Source organism: Cherax quadricarinatus, chromosome 40 (assembly GCF_038502225.1).
Source record: "Cherax quadricarinatus isolate ZL_2023a chromosome 40, ASM3850222v1, whole genome shotgun sequence".
Classification (NCBI taxonomy): Eukaryota; Metazoa; Arthropoda; class Malacostraca; order Decapoda; family Parastacidae; genus Cherax; species Cherax quadricarinatus.
In genome coordinates this window covers 16,836,338-16,858,200 of record NC_091331.1, presented here as the reverse complement: position 1 = coordinate 16,858,200, position 21,863 = coordinate 16,836,338, and the positions used below count along the sequence as shown (strand labels likewise).

The following is a 21,863-nucleotide window of genomic DNA, read 5'->3' as shown; positions in this document are numbered from 1 at the left end:
AAAGCATGACTCATAACTGATGATTCGAACATTAATTTATAAAGTCTGTACATACATACTAGAATATTGTGTGAGGATTTAAAGGCTTTCATTGTGAGTCAAAGTCTTTAACAGAGATGAAAGCAAATCTATAAGAGGGTAAACCTCTTATAGAAAAATAACACTAATGAACATTTTTACAGTACTCTATCCAATCAAAGGAAGTGATTGGAGTAAAACTAAAGAAAAGGCATTAACATGAAAGGATATAAAACAAATTAGTTAGGATGCAGAAGCAGCAAGATAGATACAGTAAACTTCAGACCTAACTGCTTTATAAATAAAATTAGGGAATTGGACCAGGCTGATGTATCTTGTAAAACAGGCTACCAGTAGCTAAGAAAAAATATAAAAAGTATTACCTTTAGTAATTTACAAATTCTTTGGAAGTAGAAAAAATACTGCAATAAGACCAATATGTAGTATGGCTTTGGTAGAAGTTTCAGCAAAATAAGCCAAAAAATAATTTCTTTATCGCTTATTTAGCATCAGCTTAACAGATAATGGAGAATATGGAGTACAAGGTTGAAGTTGTTTCCCAAGAAAAAAATTATATATTTGGTACTGTCAATTAAAGATTCTTCACTGGTGAGGTGTTTTAAAGACCTCAACAAATCCTTGTACACCTGAATCCTGTTGCTGGATATGGCATTCCCAAAACACAGGACGACTCTGAACATTACCTGGACTACCAATACTATGGAGGACATGAGGGTGGGTCCCTCTATCCAGAGTTATCCTATCAGTGGGGATGTTCACTTTCAATATACTGGTAAACATGGAACCAAACATTTCCCTGGAGTGAGAGCCAGTTTTCTATTTCAGAAAGGAAATAAATGCTAGGGGAATAAGTCTGTTGAGTATACCTGGTAAAGTGTATGGTAGAGTTATTATTGAAGAATTAAGAGTAACACGGAGAGCAGGATAGCAGATGAACAAAGAGGCTTTAGGAAAGGTAGGGGGTGTGTAGATCATATGTGTTTGCAGTGAAACCTATAGGTGAACAGTATTGAGATAAGGGAAAAGAGGTATTTGTGGCATTTATGGATTTGGAAAAGGCATATAATAGGTGTATAGGGGGGGGAATGTGCCAGATGTTGCAAATGTATGGAATAAGAGGTAGGTTAGTGAAAGTGGTGAGAAGTTTTTATGAGGATAGTGAGGCTCAGGTTGGACTATGTAGACGAGAGGGAGATTATTTCCCAGTAAAAGTAGGCCTTCGACAAGGATGTGTGATGTCACTATGGTTGTTCAACATATTTATAGATGGAGTTGTATGGGAAGTGAATGCTCAGGTGTTGGCAAGAGGTGTGGGGTTAAAGGATAAAGAATCTAACACAAAGAGGGAGTTGTCACAGTTGCTCTTTGCTGATGATACTGTGCTTTTGGAAGATTCTGAAGAGAAGTTGCAGAGGTTGGTTGATGAGTTTGGTAGGGTATGTAAAAGAAGGAAATTAAAAGTGAATATAAGAAAGAGTAAGGTGATGAGGATAACAAAAAACTTGGGTAACGAAAGATTGGATATCAGGTTGGAGGGAGAGAGTATGGAGGAGGTGAGTGTGTTCAGATATTTGGGAGTGGATGTATCAGCAGATGGGTCTATGAAGGATGAGGTGAATCATAGAACTGATTAGGGGAAAAGGTGAGTGGTGCACTGAGGAGTCTGTGAAGACAAAGAACTTTATCTATGAAAGCAGAGACAGGAATGTATGAGAGTATAGTTATACCAACACACTTGTATGAGTGTGAGGCATGGGTTGTAAATTTTGCAACAAGGAGAAGGCTGGAGGCAGTGGAGATGTCACCTCTGAGGGTGATGTGTGGTGTGAATATAATGCGGAGAATCCACAGTTTGGAGATTAGGAGGTGTGCAATTACCCCAGAGGGCTGAGGAGGGGTTACTGAGATGGTTTGGACATGTAGAGAGGAAGGAATGAAATAGAATGACTGAGTGTGTATAAATCTGTAGTGGAGGGAAGGCGGGGTAGTGGTTCGCCTAGTAAAGGTTGGAGGGAGGGGGTAAAGGAGGTTGTGTGTGTGAGGCTTGGACTTCCAGCAGGTGTGCAAAAGCGTGTTAGATAGCAGCGAATGGAGACAAATGGTTTTTAGGACTTGATGTGCTGTTAGTGTAAGCAAGGTAACATTTATGAAAGGATTCAGGGAAACTGGCAGGCCAGACTTGATTCCTGGAGATGGGGTGTTAATGTTGCAGTTTTATAATTGTAATGTAAGCATGCCTCTGGCAAGACAGTGATGGAGTGAGTGATACTGAAAGTTCTTCTTTTTCAGGCCACTCTGCCTTGGTGGGAAATGGCTGATGTGTTAAATAAAAAAAAAAAAAAAACTGCCTCCATGTGAATGCAAGAGAATGGAAGAAGAGGCTATAGAGATGAGGAAGACAATCTAGAAGAAACATACACTTGAGTGCAAAACTGCCAAACCTCCTCTCTCCTGAGACATGATGACAGCAAAGCTCAGAGGAAAAAAGAAAGCATTTGTGTAAAGAACTGGCTTTTAAAAATCCTGAGGAGGAAGGGTCCCATGGCTTCAACAGGTCAATACACTTTAAAATAGTGGTAACATCCATTAATTACTCATTTATCTCCCTCAACAGCTGGAGATCTGAACCTTTCTCAGGATTCTTAGCACAGTTTATGTGCTTATGCAGATGACTGATGTAAACTTCAAACATTGTTTTAAATATTTCAAAGACCTGCCTGCTTGCCAGCTACCTGTTCAATGGGATGACAAAGACCCAGGGGTAAATGAGAAGTCTCCAACCTTACAGGGTCCATTTGGTCCCAAATGACACTGAAAGATAAGAGCTGCTAGGGACAAAGGTAGATGGGACCCATGCCCTCATGGCAAATGCCAAAATCTCTAAGAGGTAGTTTTACATCTACATTCCTTAGAAAACTTCCTAAACAGCTGAAATGCCCTCTTGACAGGGTGTTCAGTGTTCAGCCAGTAAAAAAGCACAACAAATGGCTATTGCCAACAAGCATTCTCAATAGACCATCATGTAGAGAGAGTGGCAAGTTCTGACACTAGTGCATTTGACAAATGATGATTCAGTCTGGTCAGAAGGCTAGATGGCTTTGGCCACAGTGTTGAACGACATGTGAAATGGTGCAGGAAGGAGGCAAACCTTTGGAAAAGTGTAATATAGTCCTTACTTGGATATTTTAAAAAGAGGGGAGACATGATAATTGCACTCCTCCTGAGTCAATGTGAAACCAGTGGTTTTCATATCTCACTGAAAGCCAAATAAAACTACAAATGCACACAATCTACACAATATATTTCTGCATAAAGCCATGATATATATCTATCTGACCAATATTAAAGGTATTATGGTAATAAGTGGAGAAATACAAACACTGTAAACCTGCAGTTCTGGCCTGCAACTTTTGAGATACTAGAAGAATACCTGAAAGATGTTTTTGGGGGTCAATGCCCCCACAACCAAGTCCCAGACCAGGCCTCCTGGTTGATCAGACCTGGTCTGGGACCAACCCTAATTAACCATGATTAAGCCCAAATTTTAAATAAATAAGTTGGAGGGTGCTATGGACTTCTTCTTCTTTCAACGTACCAGCCGTATCCCACTGAGGTGGGGCGGCCCAAAAGGAAAAACGAAAGTCTCCTTTCAAATTTAGTAATATATACAGGAGAAGGGGTTACTAGCCCCTTGCTCCCGGCATTTTAGTCGCCTCTTATGACACACATGACTTACGGAGGAAGAATTCTATTCCACTTCCCCATGGAAGTAAAAGGAAATAAACAAGAACTAGAAAGAAAATAGAAGAAAACCCAGAGGGGTGTGTATATATATGCTTGTACATGTATGTGTAGTGTGACCTAAGTGTAAGTAGAAGTAGCAAGATGTACCTGAAATCTTGCATGTTTCCTTTCTTTCAACACACCGGTCGTATCCCACCGAGGCGGGGTGGCCCAAAAGGAAAAACGAAAGTTTCTCCTTTTACATTTAGTAATATATACAGGAGAAGGGGTTACTAGCCCCTTGCTCCTAGCATTCTAGTCGCCTCCTACAACACGCATGGCTTACGGAGGAAGAATTCTGTTCCACTTCCCCATGGAAGTAAAAGGAAATAAAGAAGAACAAGAACTAGAAAGAAAATAGAAGAAAACTCAGAGGGGTGTGTATATAAATGCTTGTACATGTATGTGTAGTGTGACCCAAGTGTAAGTAGAAGTAGCAAGACGTACCTGAAATCTTGAATGTGTACGAGACAGAATAAAAAGACACCAGCAATCCTACCATCATGTAAAACAATTACAGGCTTCCGTTTTACACTCACTTGGCAAGACGGTAGTACGTACCTCCCTGGGCGGCTGCTACCAACCTACTACCTACAAGTGCTATGGATACCTCTCTGATAATTTTTTATATGGCAGTGATACACTGTACTACCTGCTCTTCTAGCCCTTTTCAAAATCTTTATGAAATTTCATTCAACAATGCTTATTTTCAATACATATTGATTTAAAAAAAAGAAAACTATCAACTTACTCCCTGAAGCTCATTTTTGCCCATTCCTATAGCTGTTGCCATCTGGTGGTAACACTTGACCTGCTGGCGAATCTTCTGGAAGCAATCCACTACTGGCACAGATGGAATGGTATGTATCCGAGTCAGAGATTCCAGACACACATTACTGAGATTGTGCTTTCGAGCAATTTTACCAAAATGAATGATAGCTTGAGCTGAGGCATGAACACCAAGCATACTCTGAAAATAAAGTTCAAATATGGTAGCATGCAACAAATAATGTATTTAATGATGCCATAAGTTACTGGGTCAAGGACACAAGGTTGTATCAAATATATCAATTAAGGAATCTTGTATTAACCAATATTTAAAGCACAAATACGCCCACATCTAGAAAACAAACTTTTGAAGACATTTTGCTCTGACTTTACCATTAACTAGTCACACACAGAGGTGCAGAGGGAAGGGAGCCAGAATGTATCAGAGAGGGAAGCAAGGGATGGAAGTGGTAAAGTAATAATGCATAAAGTTTACTTCCACTGTGCCAATACTCAGCTCATTCCATTTATTTACCAATCCTTCAACGAAATAAATACGTCCTCATATCACTATGGCTCATTTGAATGAGTGATTTCCAACCAAAACCATAGTAAAGAGCTTATTCTTTTCTATCAAATCTATTCCTCACAGTATTTTACGTCATGGTGATATCCCCTCTTGATGAATGATACATTTGTGCAACCTGTGTTGCATAAATGCCTCATTCATTAACTTCTCGGTTCTCTAAACCATTTATCTACATATTCCCACTTGTTCTTTGCTTCACCAGGGAAATAAGGCCTTGTTCTGCAGTCTTTCTTCATGATTCATTCTCTTCAGCTCAGGTACTAGTCTTAATGCTCTCCTTTGTATTCTCATATTTCACTTTGTAATATACCAAGTGGGTGCCCTACTGACACTGTATATTCAAGAATGTGCCACATGTAAAAAGTGTTTCTAGCCATGAGGATTATGAGGTTTATCTTTATATTTTCTTTAAAAAGTGAAAATATATACTATATAAAAAAAATCAGCAGATTGAAAAAATCAAAGGTTATTTTAGAGAAAAAATAAAATAATCTATAAATAGCAAGGAAGCTTTTTAAAATAAATGGAATTATACCAATGCTCTCCAGAAAACTATGCATATCATTAGTGTTCAGTTTCAGATATTAAATTATATTAAAAGCACTTCTCACCTGGTTTTCTCCTGTATCAGTGTAATGATTAACAATGAACTGATAGTGATGCTGGCGCCAAGTAAAGATATCTGACCAGTGAGACAGATCATCAGCAATGACAGGCAAACGATTACGCCATGTTTTAACTATGGCTTTCATGTCATGTAACGAATTTGTGCGGCCATGCACTAGCCCCTGATGAATCTGGCAGGCTTCTTGAAGCTCCATCACCTGTTTAAGTATCAGTTGCATTATTATATCAAGACTAGCATAAATCAGAGTAAGGTAATAAGATATCAAGATTCCCTGCATAATTAATATATCATCACTATAGAAAAGTAAAAATCAAGGAGAAATCAAATACTGTCATACCTGCTGAGCTGCTTGTAAATATGGCAGATGGATATGGGAAACAATATGTGGGAGCCTCTTCCATTCCCGAATACACAATACAGTTGCAGCTTCAACTAACTTCTCTACAAGCTTTAAATGTTCTTCCTCTGGATGGCATATTGCCAAATATCCCCGGTACAGGTTTATCTGTTACAAAAGTTCTTGTTAATCACGACACCCAAATAAAGTAGCAATTAATTAATGGTATACAATAATGAAAGGGCAATGGAAAAAGACACTTGCACCACCTGGGAATCTTTATTGAAGATGTTTTGCCAACAAGTGGCTTTTACTATCCAATACAGAGATAATATAATGGAAACAGTGGAAGAAGTAGAGAGGTAATTTTGAGGTCTTCACTTCCTTAACAGAAGGTATTACCTTCAGTCCCTGAACATTTTCTATCAAGGCTGAGGGATGGAACACCTCAAAATTACCTCTCCACATTATCCACGGTCTCCAGTATATAATTTCTGTATTGGACTGAAAAAGCCGCTGCCTAGCAAAACATCTTCATAAATAAAGACACCCAGGTGGTGCACGTGTCTTGTTCATAAAAAAGAAAAAATACATAAAGCAACACACAAAAAATTATGAACATGTGAACACTTTCCACAAACATTTATTAAAAAACAAAATCATTAGCATCACTATCCTACTTTCCCAACTTAATAGGATAGGAGAGAGACCTTCCTGGAGATATTTCCTTTAGAGGGACACCTAAAAAAAAAAAAAGCGGATATTAGGCCCTTGTTCTGAATTGTTAAAAAGCCTTATAAGACACAAATGATTTAAGTGGAAAGAATTCTAACTTGCTTTCCCATGGAATGGGTAAGGAAGCAGTACAGGGATGAGAACCATTAAGGGATACCAGAAGTGTATTCTGAATGTAGGTAGAAGTTTGTATGAGTTACCTCTTACCTTAAAGGTTAATAAGACAGAATTTTAAGATGAGCAATACTGCCAGAGTGCACAATATTTAACAGGCTTCTGTTTCACACATACATAACAGGTTAGTTTTCTGTGACTGCTGTCTACCAACCAACTAATGTACCTATATCAAGAAAACACAGACATTAATTAATGTACAGTATCTTAAGTATAACATTACCTTCCATGCCAACTCTTTAGGATATGACTGCTCAACGTGTGCCAAAGCTTCTTTCATGCGGGCCCAGTTAGGAACACGCCATGCACTATCCAGAACTAGAAGAGGGTTGCCAGAGGCTTCACTGCTACCATACTCCTGCACCAAATCCCACTGATTTAATTCCTTTGCACACCTATGGATTATAAAAGATTTTATTTAAAAAGAAAAAAAAAATGAGAGAATTATGATTACAAGAAATATTATTTAGCTAAATAATAAAAATTAAGACTCACAGGTAGTAAAATAATTCTTTTACTAATTACCACTACTTTACTGACAACACGTAATTTTTCCTTCTGTTGCACATTACCTCAAAGCAGCCATCAATGGAAGGAAACTGTAAAAGTTGAAGAGTGCTTTGACTTGGGATCTCATTCAACACTCTTCGCAATTTAAAAGAAATACAAAATACATACACAAGAACATTCCAGAATATAAGGAGCACAATCATATGAGACACATAAGACGATGTTTCCAAGCAGTTGTAGCATAACGTTAGTAAAGAACTGCTAAAGCATAACATAAAGCTTACCTTTGACCCTGACCTTGAGCATACAAGGCACAGGGTGATTTTCCAAGACTTTCTGTAGGGAAAAAAGTGTGCCTTATATGCCAGAAAATATAAGTAACAAAAAATAAGAACTACTAGTATAAACAATACACAACAAAAGTATAGTAAATATTATCACATTAAGTTAAAATAACTAGAATTTGTTTAAAAAGGAACATAAATTGTCAATATTAAAGGATTTTTGTATGAGTTTCCCAAGGTCTCTACAGACACCTCAATAATTAAAACCATTAAGCTGAAATTCTGGGAAAAGCTTAAATGTGCTCCACAGTCAGCCCTTCACAAGTTATGCATATAGGGGCAGGAGCATACACAAGCAGGTGCTTATAGGTAAAGTGCTAAAACTTGATCCTCAAATCTGCACAGAACCCTCTCAGAGTGACTGAAATTTCATTTTGGTGAAGAGCTAAACACTCACATCCTGTAAAACTAGATATAACTTCCTCCAATGAGCACTGGAGAAAACTGGATTAAGTGACACATCGAAATTACTCAGGACTTTCTTGCTTGTGTTCACCTTTGTTGTCCCAGCTCAAACACACACAAGAATCAAAGGCTTTTTCCTTTAACTTTGTTATCAGTTCTGGTAAACATGGAAACTTAAATTCCCTTTCAAATCACATTACTGTTCTCATAGTCAAAAGTAACAAACATGTTTAAATAAAGTAAATTTTTAGTTGATTTTTCAGTCCATTCTAGGCTACTTTCAAGCCAAAACAGAGAGAAATGATTAAGCCAAAATCAGATGAAAAGGTTAGAGAGAGCCACGGTCAAATGGGAAGAAAACCAGGGAAAGGTCAAGTTATAAGTGTTCTGAAGATCAGAGGATTCAGACAAAAGGTTTTTTAAAAATTTATCTTGAGTTTGTGAATTAGTTGTATTTTGTTTCAGCCACAGTACTATGACATTTTAAGTTACTCATACATTTATTTTCATTTAAACCCTTTCACTGTCGAGACCCCTGCTCACAAACTTGCTCTTAGTGTGAAAGAATTAAAAAAAAAAATCATGAAATGATAGAGAATCTTTTCCCGATGGTAATGATGCCAAAAGTACGAAATTTGATGGAAAACTTATGGATTTATGCTCTCACTGAGTTAGTGGTCTGGGTGATATTTACGCATCAGCAATTTTGCCCACTTTGAGCCCTATTTTCGGTCAATTCCATTGTTCCAGTCAACCAAACTCATAGCTATTTCGCTAGAACTCCATTTGTTCAATCGACTGAGTACAAGAAAATGCTCATTTAATAATTTCAACTAGCCAAAGTGGTCAGACATTAACCCTTTGACTGTTTCAGGCCCCTTTCTGAAACTGTCATTCTATGTCGCTCAATTTTTGAAAAAAAAAAAATTGTTTTTTCTTATGAAATGATAGAGAATCTTTTCCCGATGGTAATGACACCAAAAGTTTGAAATTTGGTCGAAAACTCATGGAATTATGCTCCCGCGAAGTTAGCGGTCTCGGCGACATATGCGTATCGGCGATTTCGCCGACTTTGAGCCCTATTTTCAGCCAATTCCATTGTTCCAGTTGACCAAACTCATAGCTATTTCTTTAGAACTCCATTTTATCTATCAGCTGAGTACAAGAAACCTCCCATTTACTAATTTGGACTACCCAATATGGTGGTCAGAAATTGGCAATTTGGCCAATTTCACGCAAACTAAAAAAGATGCCAATTTCAAAATAGGGTCCAGAATAAACAAGGTAGACATTCGTGGCACTAAAATAACATATGCTCTGTTCATTAGTCACATCTCTAGGCCCCTCTTATATTATTATTGCTTTCTATTTTTATTTTTTATTCATACAAAAAAATACAAAATTTACTGTTATGCAGACTACTGCATTATTGTAAAAATGGTATAAATAATATCAGTGCACTAGTGAAAGAATATTAGACTCTCCAGTTGACGTGTATTGGATGTGTGGTGTGATTTATTTACTCCTGAACATTGGTAAAAATCGAACATTTCCGCTACTTTGAGCTCAGTTTCAAGGTCGTTTTCATCATCAAAGTAATGAAAATTATCTTTATTTCTGTAATATGTTTCCATTTTATCACCTAAGATCATGAAAACGCGAATACAATGATAAATACTATACGAAAATACACCTCAAAGTCGGCGTTTTATTCCAAAAAAACGATCACAGTTTTTTTTTCTCATTACGCAATGTGTGCTGCAGGATTTTTTTTATGTGGTGCACACTGACCACACAGACCCATTCTCTCACATGTGGGCCTACCAGCTTTCTCCCGCTTGATTTGAAGCCACTAGAATTATTGAGTATATATACGTCAGTGCCTGCACTCTGAAGGAGGGGTGTTAATGTTGCAGTTTAAAAACTGTAGTGTAAAGCACCCTTCTGGCAAGACAGTGATGGAGTGAATGATGGTGAAAGTTTTTCTTTTTCGGGCCACCCTGCCTTGGTGGGAATCGGCCAGTGTGATAATAAAATATAAAAAAATATACGTCAGAAACATTGGCTCGTAACACGTATTTATACGTCGAAAACAGTCAAAGGGTTAATAATTTGGGCAATTTCACACAAATTTCAAAAGATGCCAATTTCAAAATAGGGTCCAGAATAAACAATGCAGAAATTCCTGGCACTAGAATAACATTTTTCTCTGTTCATTAGTGACGTCTCCAGGCCCCTCTTATGTTACCCTTGCTTTCCATTTTGAATTTTTATTCACACAAAAAATAGAAGATTTACTTTATGTAGACCACTGCATTATTGTAATAACTGCATATATAATATGTCAACCCATTCATGACTGTGTATCAGACTGGCCAGTTGGACATGTATTGGACAATGACATCATATGTCGACTTTTGAACATTGGCATAAATTGAACATTTCCACTGCTTTGAGCTCAATTTCAACGTACTTTTCCTCGTGAAACCAAACAAAATCATCTCTATTTCTATAATATATCTTCCATTCTATCAAATGAGACCAAGAAAACAGGAATACAACACTACAAAGTCGCTATTTTAGACCAAAAAAAAAGTCAGATTTTTTTTTTTCTAATTATGCACTGCGTGCTGCAGGATTGTTTATACTGTGCACAATGATCACTCAGCCCCATTCTTTCATAAGTAGGCCTATCAGCTTTCTTCTGCAAGATTGGAAGCCGCTAGAATTTTGGTGTATTATTACGGCACTAACACTGGTTTATAAGCTGTACTAATACGGCACTGACAGTGAAAAGGTTAATCTTAATATTTCTATTCAATTTAGGTAGTAGGTTGGTAGACAGCAACCACCCAGGGAGGTACTACCATCCTGCCAAGTGAGTGTAAAATGGAAATCTGTCATTGTTTTACATGATGGTAGCATTGATGGTGTCTTTTTTTGTCTCATTAACACACAGGGTAACAGGTATATCTTGCTACTTCTACTTACACATGTATGTACACACATATGTATTTACATACCCATCTGGGCTTTCTTCTATTTTTCTTAATAGTTCTTGTTCTTCTTTATTTCCTCTTATCACCATGGGGAAATGGAAGAGAATTCTTCCTCCATAAGCCATGCATTTCATAAGAGGCAACTAAAATGCCAGGAGCAAGGGGCTAGTAACCCAATCTCCTGTATAAATTAACAGTGGCTTCGTTAGGGAGGGACCAGGGAGGTGGGCTGCCCCGGGTAACACCATCAAGGGGTGACACCACAGAGCCTCTAAAGAAAGTAGCACTAATGCCCAAAACAGTGTTGCAGCAACATAAGAGAAAAATCCTTTGTTTCTATAAAGCCTATTACATATATGATTACAGAGTACAAATAGGCCTATACAAAGAAAATCATTGACACTATACGAAAAACTATGATAAATCGATAATTTTATTTACGATATTTAGGAAAACCCCTTAATCCACCTGGCATCACTATGATCAGTCATCATTGACATAACATCCTGTGTCTGCTGCACCGCCCGCGAGTGAGTTTGGTCCATGTGGTGGTGCATATGTGGCTGGTGCATATTTTGAGCTTTACTTTTGCTTATTGGTGATGTCAGTCATGTCATGAATCAAGATATATGAACGGGAGAGAACTGATATTCATGAAATGTTGAAATAACAGTAGTACATAACTGCCAATGTTAATGAAATTATGCCTTTTCAGTATTAACCAGTTCACTGCAATGAAGTACTTTTCCATTATATCATTATATTATGGCTATCATTGAGGGATTTTACTTAGCTTAGGGACAGGGTTCGTGGCAGATCAAATGATTTAATCTGATAGTTTGAACACTCACATTCCCAGTCAAGATATGAAAACTTGCAAGGCAAGGCAAAGTTTTTTCAGTAAGCATTCTCCTGTTCAGATTATGGCCCTTACACGATCTCATTGCTACACATTAGTCATTGGGCATGCAGTAGTGACGTTACTGGAGTTTACTCCCCCCCCCCTTGGATTTCATGGGGGTGACACCAAAGATGCCGCCCCGAGTGACACCAACCCAAGCAACGCCACTGTAAATTACTAAATTTAAAAAGAAAAGCTTTTGTTTTCCTTTTTAGGTCACACTGTCTCAGTGGGTTATGGCCAGTTTGTTAAAAAAAATTCTATTCAAATATTTTTTCCTAACTAGATAAACAGCACATGATCAAAAAGACAGGAGAAAATAAACAATTACACTAATACACACCAATAACCATTATAGTTGCTAGCACTCACCATGTACTGAGCTAAAAATCAGAATCCTACCTTGTTGCACATTAACTTTTATAAATGCTATAGCATATTATTAGTGTTCTTATTCTGAATTAAAACTGTAAATACTGAAATGACATGAGTATCAGCTGAAACAGTGAAAATTTCCACAACAGCTGACAGGATTTCTGATAAATTTTTTGAAGCTTAAAATTTTCAAGTGTTACCCCTGAATTGTCCCAACAGAAATACAGATTGCTTCAACTAACTCTTAATTCAGTACAGCAGGAGTTATGAGCTTCAATTACACAGAGGAAGTTCCAGGGGCTCCACTGCCTCAAAAACCAGATCACACCAGTTGCTTTACTGGCAGCCCACACATCACTAAATACTTACACCCACCTGCTGACTTGTTAGCTCAGTCATCACACCCGTGATATATACACTCACCATCCAAGTTACGACCTGTGTGACATACGACCACTCGACTTACGACCGTACATCTGGCAACCCTGCTGCCTGATGCACGGTCAGACACAGCAGTATAATGTGATCCTTTATTGACAACGTTTCGCCCACACAAGTAGAGGTAGTAGTAGTAGCTATACATCTGGTGGAAAAGTCAGCTGGTACATGAGTAAGAAAGGTTACAAAAGCTATGGCTTGGGTAGGATAAAAAATAGGTTGGGCAAATGTATATAGATGGATGGATTTGAGAAGGCATGTTTCAGTGTCCCTTCTCTATTACATAAGAACAGAAGAAAGGAGGAACACTGCAGCAGCCCTGTTGGCCCAAACTAGGCATGTCCTTTATGTAGTAGCAATTATGTGATGGCAGGGTTTGCTGAAGGCAAGGTAGCTTGTCATTGGACTCTTCTTCAGCATTAATCGCTGTTTCTAACACAATTAAACAAAATAAAGGCAGCTTCATTATCTCTGAAGTCTTAGCGAGAATCCTCCTGAAAACAGTAAACCCTGCCATCACATAATTGCTACTACAAAAAAAGGACATGCCCAGTTTGGGCCAATAGGCCTATTGCAGTGTTCCTCATTTCTTATTTTCTTATGTAATAGAGAAGGGACACTGAAACACGCCTTCTCAAATACATCCATATACATTTGCCTAATCTATTTTTTTATGCTACCCAAGCCATAGCTTTTGTAACCTTTCTTTCTCATGTACCCCATCAGAGGAAGAAAGTGTAGATGATCCCCAACCAAGCACTAGTGGGCTGTAAATGTGTCCCAATCTTTATTTGTATTTCATTTATATTTCATTATTTTGTACTTTTCTGTTCATGCAGTTTCTTACATTTGAAGTGAATTCGAACACATTGTTTTGTACGCAAATGTTCTCAGAAATAAATAATTGTTTGTGTTGTGCATAGTGTTTCTCCTAAACCTTACAGTATAAAATACAGTACTAACAGCATAAAAATAAAAATAAAAAAGGAATACAAAAATAATAAAATAAAATCATTACAATAACTGTGATATTGACATACAGAAACCTGGGTAGAAGTGACACAAGCAAGAGAGAGCAGCCGACAAAATGTTCTATTTTCACACTAATATCAACAATAAGGCTTATTTGCCTATCACAATTGATCTATTATGACATAAGGCAAAATATCAATAGCACAGAAACATAAAAAATACACCAGAATAAATATTATCTAGCATAATGTGAAGGCCTGCTGCGCAGATAGGAAGGGGACTTTGCGGACACAACTGACCGTAAGGCTTATTATCCATTCTTTTGTCACTCTTATAAGAGAAAATAGATCTAGCACGAGGGCAAACTGTAATATACAGTCATAGCTTACGAAAACACTTAAAAAAAAAAAAAAAGGAATTTTTTCGGGGAAAAAATATTTCCCGAGTACTCGGGCATGCGTGCACTTTCAGCTGTTATCTCAGAAGGTATTCACCTATTTTGTGAAAACCAATCAATAATAATGAACAGATTGAAGTGATTTCCACAACAAACATAAAAGAATGATTGCTGTACATGATTAAGATTTAATTTTTGAAGTATCCCTATAGGCAATTTTCTAAAGTTTAACTTATGTCCATTTTGATTTACGACCGGTTGGTCAGAACTAAGCTCAGTCTTAAGTCGGATGGCACTTGTACTTATGACCATTTCAAGAATTTTCCTATTCTTGAAGCTTAGGCATTAGTTGTACTTGTGTCCTCTTATCCAACATACTGTTGGTAATTCTACCATTATTATTACATTCTTTTCACTTATAATATTCACAATCAATTCTTTCTTTAACCCTGTGACTGTTTCAGCTGTACATATACGTCTTACAAGCCAGTGTTTCGGATATATATATACTCAATAATTCTAGCGGCTTCAAATCAAGCAGGAGAAAGCTGGTAGGCCCACACGTGGGAGAATGGGTCTGTGTGGTCAGTGTGCAATGTATAAAAAATCCTGCAGCACAGAGTGCATAATGGGAAAAAAAACTCCAACCGTGTTTTTGGATTAAAATGCCGACTTTGAGGTGTATTTTCGTATAGTATTTATGGTTGTATTCTCGTTTTCTTGATTTCATTTGATAGAATGGAAAACATATTACAGAAATAGAGACGATTTTGATTAGTTTCACGATGAAAACGATCTTGAAATTGAGCTCAAATCAGCGGAAATGTTCAATTTTTACCAATGTTCGAGAGTAAGCAAATCACATCACACGTCCAATACACGTCAACTGGGGAGTCTAATATTCTTTCACTAGTGCACTGATATTATTTATACTATTTTTACAATAATGCGTAGTCTGCATAACAGTAAATCTGGTGTTTTGTGTGAATAGAAATTCATTTGCAGTCATGAATGGGTTGACATTATTTATACAATTATTACAATAATGCAGTAGTCTGCATAACAGTAAATCTTCTATTTTTTGTGTGAATAAAAAATCAAAATAGAAAGCAAGAGTAATATAAGAGGGGCCTGGAGACATGACTAACAAACAGAGGATATGTTATTTTAGTGCCAAGAATGTCTGTATTGTTTATTCTGAACCCTATTTTGAAATTGGCATCTTTTTTAATTTGCGTGAAATTAGCCAAATTGCCAATTTCTGACCACTTTATTGGGTAGTTGAAATCAGTAAATAGGCAGTTTCTTGTACTCAATTGATAGAAAAAATTGAGTTCTAAAGAAATAGCTATGAGTTTGGTTGACTGGATCAATGGAATTGGCTGAAAATAGGGCTCAAAGTCGGTGAAATCGCCAATGCACATATATCGCCAAGATCGCTAACTTCGCAGGAGCGTAATTCCGAAAGTTTTCAATCAAATTTTGTACTTTTGGTGTTATTACCATCGGGAAAAGATTCTCTATCATTTCATTAGAAAGGATAATTTTTTTTTTTTTCAAAATAATTTTGTGACACCAGGAGACACTTCAGGATTTGGGGTTGCGACAGTCACAGGGTTAATGCATTCTTCACCCACGCACATTCAAACAATCCAACTTTAAAATTTTTTCGTTACTAGCTCCTCGCTCCCAGAAGTTTAGTCTCTTTTTATGTCGCACATGGCTAGTGGAGGAAGAATTCTTACTCACATTCCCTTGGAGGTGGGAAACATTATAAGAATAAGAGCTATTAGGTGATTAGATGAAAACTTGGATGAGTGTGTATACACATACATGTACATGCACAATTACATGTGTAGCATGAACTAGATGTAAGTAACAGTATCAAGATGTACCTGTCATCTTACATGTTTATGAGACAAAGTAAGACACTAGGAAGCCTGCCATTGTGTAAAACAATTACAGGCTTATGTTTTGCACTCCTTTGGCATGACAGTAGAACCTTCCTGGGTGGTTGCTGTCAACTAATCTACTACCCTAAAAATTATGGACAAAGAATGAATTCTGATTCAAGATTTTACTGGTTTACTGGGCACAGAGTAAAACTGTATTATGAGTATTTCATTATCTCATAACACACAATATCTACATATAAAATTCTGCCTTCTTTCAGAGAGACTTACCTTCCTGAAGGGTGTAGTTATTATTTCTCAGGGGTTGCATTTAGTTTCACATGAACCACTGATATAAAGAAATGAAAGCACACACATACCTGATCCATCTATCTTCCCACAACTTCATTTCCGACTGTAGCTTCCCTGGAGCAGGTCTTACTGCCATGTCTGCCCTAGCTTTGGACATGGACAGCTCATATGTTGCCTGAGCTTGTTCTAGAAATCCATGCTGTTCATAAGTAACAGCCTGAAGAATTTAATGTAAAGTTACAGATGATTAAAAATGTATTTAAAGATTTTTCATAACATTTCACAATACATGTATATACGTATAAGATACTATAGTTGTATTAAGTTTTACATTTGTAATGCATATTCATTCATAAGGTAATTTAAGGTGAAATAATATCACACCTTAAAGACTATAATGCACTGAACAGAAAAGTATTGTAAAGTGAAACAATATTACATGAAAGATATTTTCTCCCTGATTCATATTAACTGAGTTTTGAAAAAAAATCCAGTATTGTTTTCCCATTAAAAATATTATTTTTATGGAAACCCTACATAGGCAATAGTGATCTGTATACATATATATGAAGGGTAATACAACATTAATCTAGCCCCACACAGCAATACATAAAAGTTTGAAAGGCACCTTGGCCCATGACTAATGGGTTCTCTCAATTAGATCGAAATATGTAACCAAATCTCTTCTTTCTTTCAACACGCCGGCCGTATCCCACAGAGGTGGGATGGCCTAAAAGGAAAAAACGAAAGTTTCTCCTTTTACATTTAGTAATATATACAGGAGAAGGGGTTACTAGCCCCTTGCTCCTGGCATTTTAGTCGCCTCTTACAACACGCATGGCTTACGGAGGAAGAATTCTGTTCCACTTCCACATGGAGGTAAGAGGAAATAAACAAGAACAAGAACTAGTAAGAAAATAGATAAAAACCCAGAGGGGTGTGTATATATATGCTTGTACATGCATGTGTAGTGTGACCTAAGTGTAAGTAGAAGTAGCAAGCCATACCATACCTGAAACCTTGCACGTTTATGAGACAGAAAAATGGACACCAGCAATCCTACCAACATCTAAAACAATTACAGGCTTTCGTTTTACACTCACTTGGCAGGACGGTAGTACCTCCCTGGGCGGTTGCTGTCTACCAACCTACTACCTAGAATGGAACCAAATATAAAATATAATATTATACAGCCCTGCTGTATCAGTTAACTGCATTACACTTAAGTATGAGATCTGTGAGACAGCCAGGTCCTGCACCAAGACAAGGATACACTTGAGTACTGTATTGTGAGTATAGCAGCCAGTCTGGGAATTGCACTGAGCTCTAGTAGACAGTGCCCACAAAAAAATAGAGCATTCCTGTCTGAATTTTTTTTATTTGTTCTGTATTCTTTGCATGGCAGATCATACATACTGATGAAATTTGTTTCGTTTATAAGGCACCTCTGTAGAGTGGTAGTGCATCAGTTGCTCTTAGATGTACCATATCATCCACTGCACATGATACTAAAACTTTTATGAGACTGGCATCCAATAGACACACAGCAACAATATGATGTTCAATGAGAACAAATTTCAGTTATTCTACTATAGAAAAATTGAGGAAGACTGGAGAAGAGTAAAACATTAATTTGAATCACTCAACAGAGTGAAAGTTTAATGCGAGACTTAAGTGTCAGAGGATCTTACATGAAAGGATCAAAAAAATTGAATATTGTTTTGACTGGAATATTCAAAACAAGAAACACCAGGTCAATGACAGTACTCTTCAGGTTACACATTCTCTCCAGGCTAGGAAACTGCAGCACACTAATGGCCCCTTCAAGGCAGATAAAACTACAGAGCCAGAGAACATACTGAATGCCTTCACTGCTTGTATAAATTCAGTCAAGCACCTGAATTACTGAGAATGGATGAGGTTCCTCGAACTGTACTCCTTGGAATGTAGGTGAGAGTTACAACACAGCGTAGTCTACACCTGAAAAATTCTCAAGTAATCAATTCCAAACCCGTACATTGAAATCACTCACAAAAGCAGGAGGCTCAGCAATAAGTGTAAGGGAGCAAAGACTCAAGCCCCTCCCTTCATGCATAAGGGAATTGCAACAAATCTGCCTTTCAGGAAGAACTTGGTAAGATCCTCTAGTAAGTGCCTGATCAGATGGATTGTGGCACATATGTTGGTCTGCATATAGCTGGCACCAACAGCCTGGTCAATCATGCCAGCAACCAGGCCTGGTTTGGGCCACCAGGGATGGTGACCCATGAAACCAACTACAGGAAATGTACAGGTAAAGTTGCATTCTTATGGTCCTTGCCCTGTATACCTCCACTTCTCATCATTATTGCATTTTTGGTAATATTTTTCTACTTTAATGCTAGCAATGGCTTAAACCAAGTTCCTAAAAGATAAAACATCATATTGTATTTTGGCACAAGAATATGAAAGTGATACTGTACAAAAAAACTGCATGCCACACAGAGAAGAATTAATAATGATAATAAAAAAAAATTCTCCACAGGGAAGTGGAATAAGAATCTTTCCTCTGTAAGCCATGTGTGCTGTAGAAGTCAACTAAAATGTTGGGAGAAATGGGCTAGTAACCCCTTTTCCCATATAGTTTACTAAAAATAATTAAGAAAACCTTCAAGTTGGGATGTTTGAATGTGTGTGGATGTAGTGCAGAGGATAAGAAAGAGATGATTGCAGATGCTATGAATGAAAAGAAGCTGGATGACATGGCTCTAAGTGAAAAAAAGCTGGAGGGAGGAGAGTTTCACTGGGAAGAAACAAATGGGATTAGGTCAGAGGTTTCTAACAGAGTTAGAGCTAAAGAAGGAGTAGCAATAATGTTGAAGGATCAGTTACGTAGGAAAAGAGGAGATATGACTGTATAAATTCAAGGATTATGTGGGGTAAAATAAAGGTCAGATGTGAAAAGTGGTTTATAGTAAGTGTATATGCACCTCGAGAAGAGAAAAGTGTAGAGGAGAGAGAGAGATTTTGGGAGATGTAAAGTGAGTGCTTAGGGAGTTTTGAGCTAAGTGAGAAAGCAGGGGGCATGAAGGCAAAAGTTAGAGAAATGGTCGTAGAGGGAGTGGTATGTTTGGAGTGCCATGGATAAATGATAATAGGGGACCGTTAACCCTTTCACTGTCGAGACCCCTGCTCACACACTTGCTGTGTTAAAAAAAAAAATAAAAATGAAATGATAGAGAATCTTTTCCCAATGGTAATGACATCAAAAGTACAAAATTTGATGAAAAACTTGCAGAATTACACTCTTGTGAAGTTAGCGGTCTCGGCAATATGAACACATCGGTGATTTCTCCCACTTTGAGCCCTATTTTCAGCGAATTCCATTGTTCCAGTCAACCAAACTTATAGCTATTTCACTAGAACTCCATTTGTTCTATCGACTGAGTACAAGAAACCACCCATTTACCAATTTCAACAACCCAATAAAGTGGTCAGAAATTGGCAATTTGGCCAATTTCAAACAACTTTCAAAAGATGCCAATATCAAAATAGGGTCCAGAATAAACAATGCAGACATTTCTGGCACTGAAATAACATTTTCTCTGTTCATTAGTCACAACTCCCGGCCCCTCTTATATTACTCTTGCTTTCTATACTGAATTTTTATTCACACAAAAAATAGAAGATTTATTGTTATGCACATTACTGCATTACTGTAATAATTGTATAAATAATGTCAACCCATTTGTGACTGTATATTAGACCGGCCAGTTGGACACGTATTGGATGGTAATGTCATTTGTTTACTCTTGAACATCAGTAAAAATCGAACATTTCCACTACTTTGAGCTCAATTTCAAGGTCCTTTTCATTGTGAAACCAATCAAAATCATCTTTATTTCAATAATATGTTTTCCATTCTATCAAATGAGACCAAGAAAACGAGAAAACAACCATAATTACTATACAAAAATACACCTCAAAGTCGGAGTGTTAAACCAAAAACAGTCGGAGTTTATTTTTTCTCATTACGCACTGCATGCTGCAGGATTTTTTTTATACTGCACACACTGACCATGCAGACCCATTCTCTCACATGCAGGGGCACCAGCTTTCTTCCACTAGATTTGAAGCCGCTAGAATTTAAGCGTATTAATAAGGCACCAACACTAGCTTGTAAGCCATACTAATACAACACTGACAGTGAAAGGGTTAATTATGTATAGAGAGAGGTGTAGCAATAAGTAATACATATTTGAAGAAAAAGAAGATAAATAAGTATACAAGATATGATATAGCACATAATGAAAGTAGTTTGCTGGATTATGTAATGGTGGATAAAAGGCTGATAGGTAGACATCAAGATGAGCATGTTTATAGAGGGGCAACAGATATACATGTATATGATCATTATTTAGTTGTAGCTACAGTTAGAGTAAGAGGTAGATGGGGCAAAAGAAAAATGGCAACAAAGTTAGAGAGAAGTGAAAGTTTATAAACTAAGGGTGGAGGAAGTTAGGGTGAGATAAGCAACTATTGGCATAAAGGTGGGCTAATGCAAGTATGGGTAGTTGGGGGGGGGGGGGAGTTGAAGAGGGATAAGATCATTTTAAAAATGCAGTATTAGAATGTGGGACAGATCTTTGTGGCTATAAGAGGGTGGGTGCAGGAGGAAAGAGGAGTGATTGGTGGAATGATGAAGTAAAGGGTGTGATACAAGAGAAAAAAGTAGCTTATGAGAGGTTTTTACAAAGCACAAGTGTTATAGGAAGAGCAGAGTATATGGAGAATAAAAGACAGGTGAAGAGAGTGGTGAGAGAGAGCAGATGATAGAGTGGGAGAGGCACTGTCAAGAAATTTTGATGAAAATAAGAAAAAAAATTTGGAGCGACAAAAACAAGTTACGAAAGCCAAGGGAATGGAATTGTCAGTTAAAAACAGAGTAGGGGAGTTAGTAGCTGGGAAGCTGGAAGTATTGGGTAGATGGAGGGAATATTTCGAGGAACTTATAAATATTGATGAAGAAAGGGAGGCGGTAATTTCATGCACTGGCCAGGGAGGTATAACATCTTTTAGGAGTGAAGAAGAGCAGGATGTAAGTGTGGGTGGGGGTGATGCATGAGGCATTATGTAGAATGAAAGGGGGTAAAGCAGCTGGAACTGACAGGATCATGACAGAAATGTTAAAAACAAGAGGGGATACAGTGTCAGAGTGGTAGGTATTTTTGTTTAATAAATGTATGAAAGAGGGGAAGGTACCTAGGGACTGACAGAGCATGTATA

General features: G+C 37.4%; 1 protein-coding gene across 7 annotated transcripts in view; it reads right to left on the bottom strand.

Moving 5' to 3' along the window:
- Nipped-A (Transcription-associated protein Nipped-A) overlaps positions 1–21,863 on the bottom strand; it is a 362,660-nt gene that overhangs the window by 177,367 nt on the left and 163,430 nt on the right. For all 7 annotated transcript variants that reach the window (XM_070092733.1, XM_070092739.1, XM_070092738.1 and 4 more), the window contains exons 19-23: positions 16,667–16,815; positions 7,277–7,448; positions 6,145–6,312; positions 5,791–6,003; positions 4,574–4,792 (exon numbers count right to left, since the gene is read on the bottom strand). In XM_070092733.1, coding sequence (XP_069948834.1) covers positions 4,574–4,792; positions 5,791–6,003; positions 6,145–6,312; positions 7,277–7,448; positions 16,667–16,815 — 921 coding nt within the window. The remainder of the gene's footprint in view (positions 1–4,573; positions 4,793–5,790; positions 6,004–6,144; positions 6,313–7,276; positions 7,449–16,666; positions 16,816–21,863) is intronic.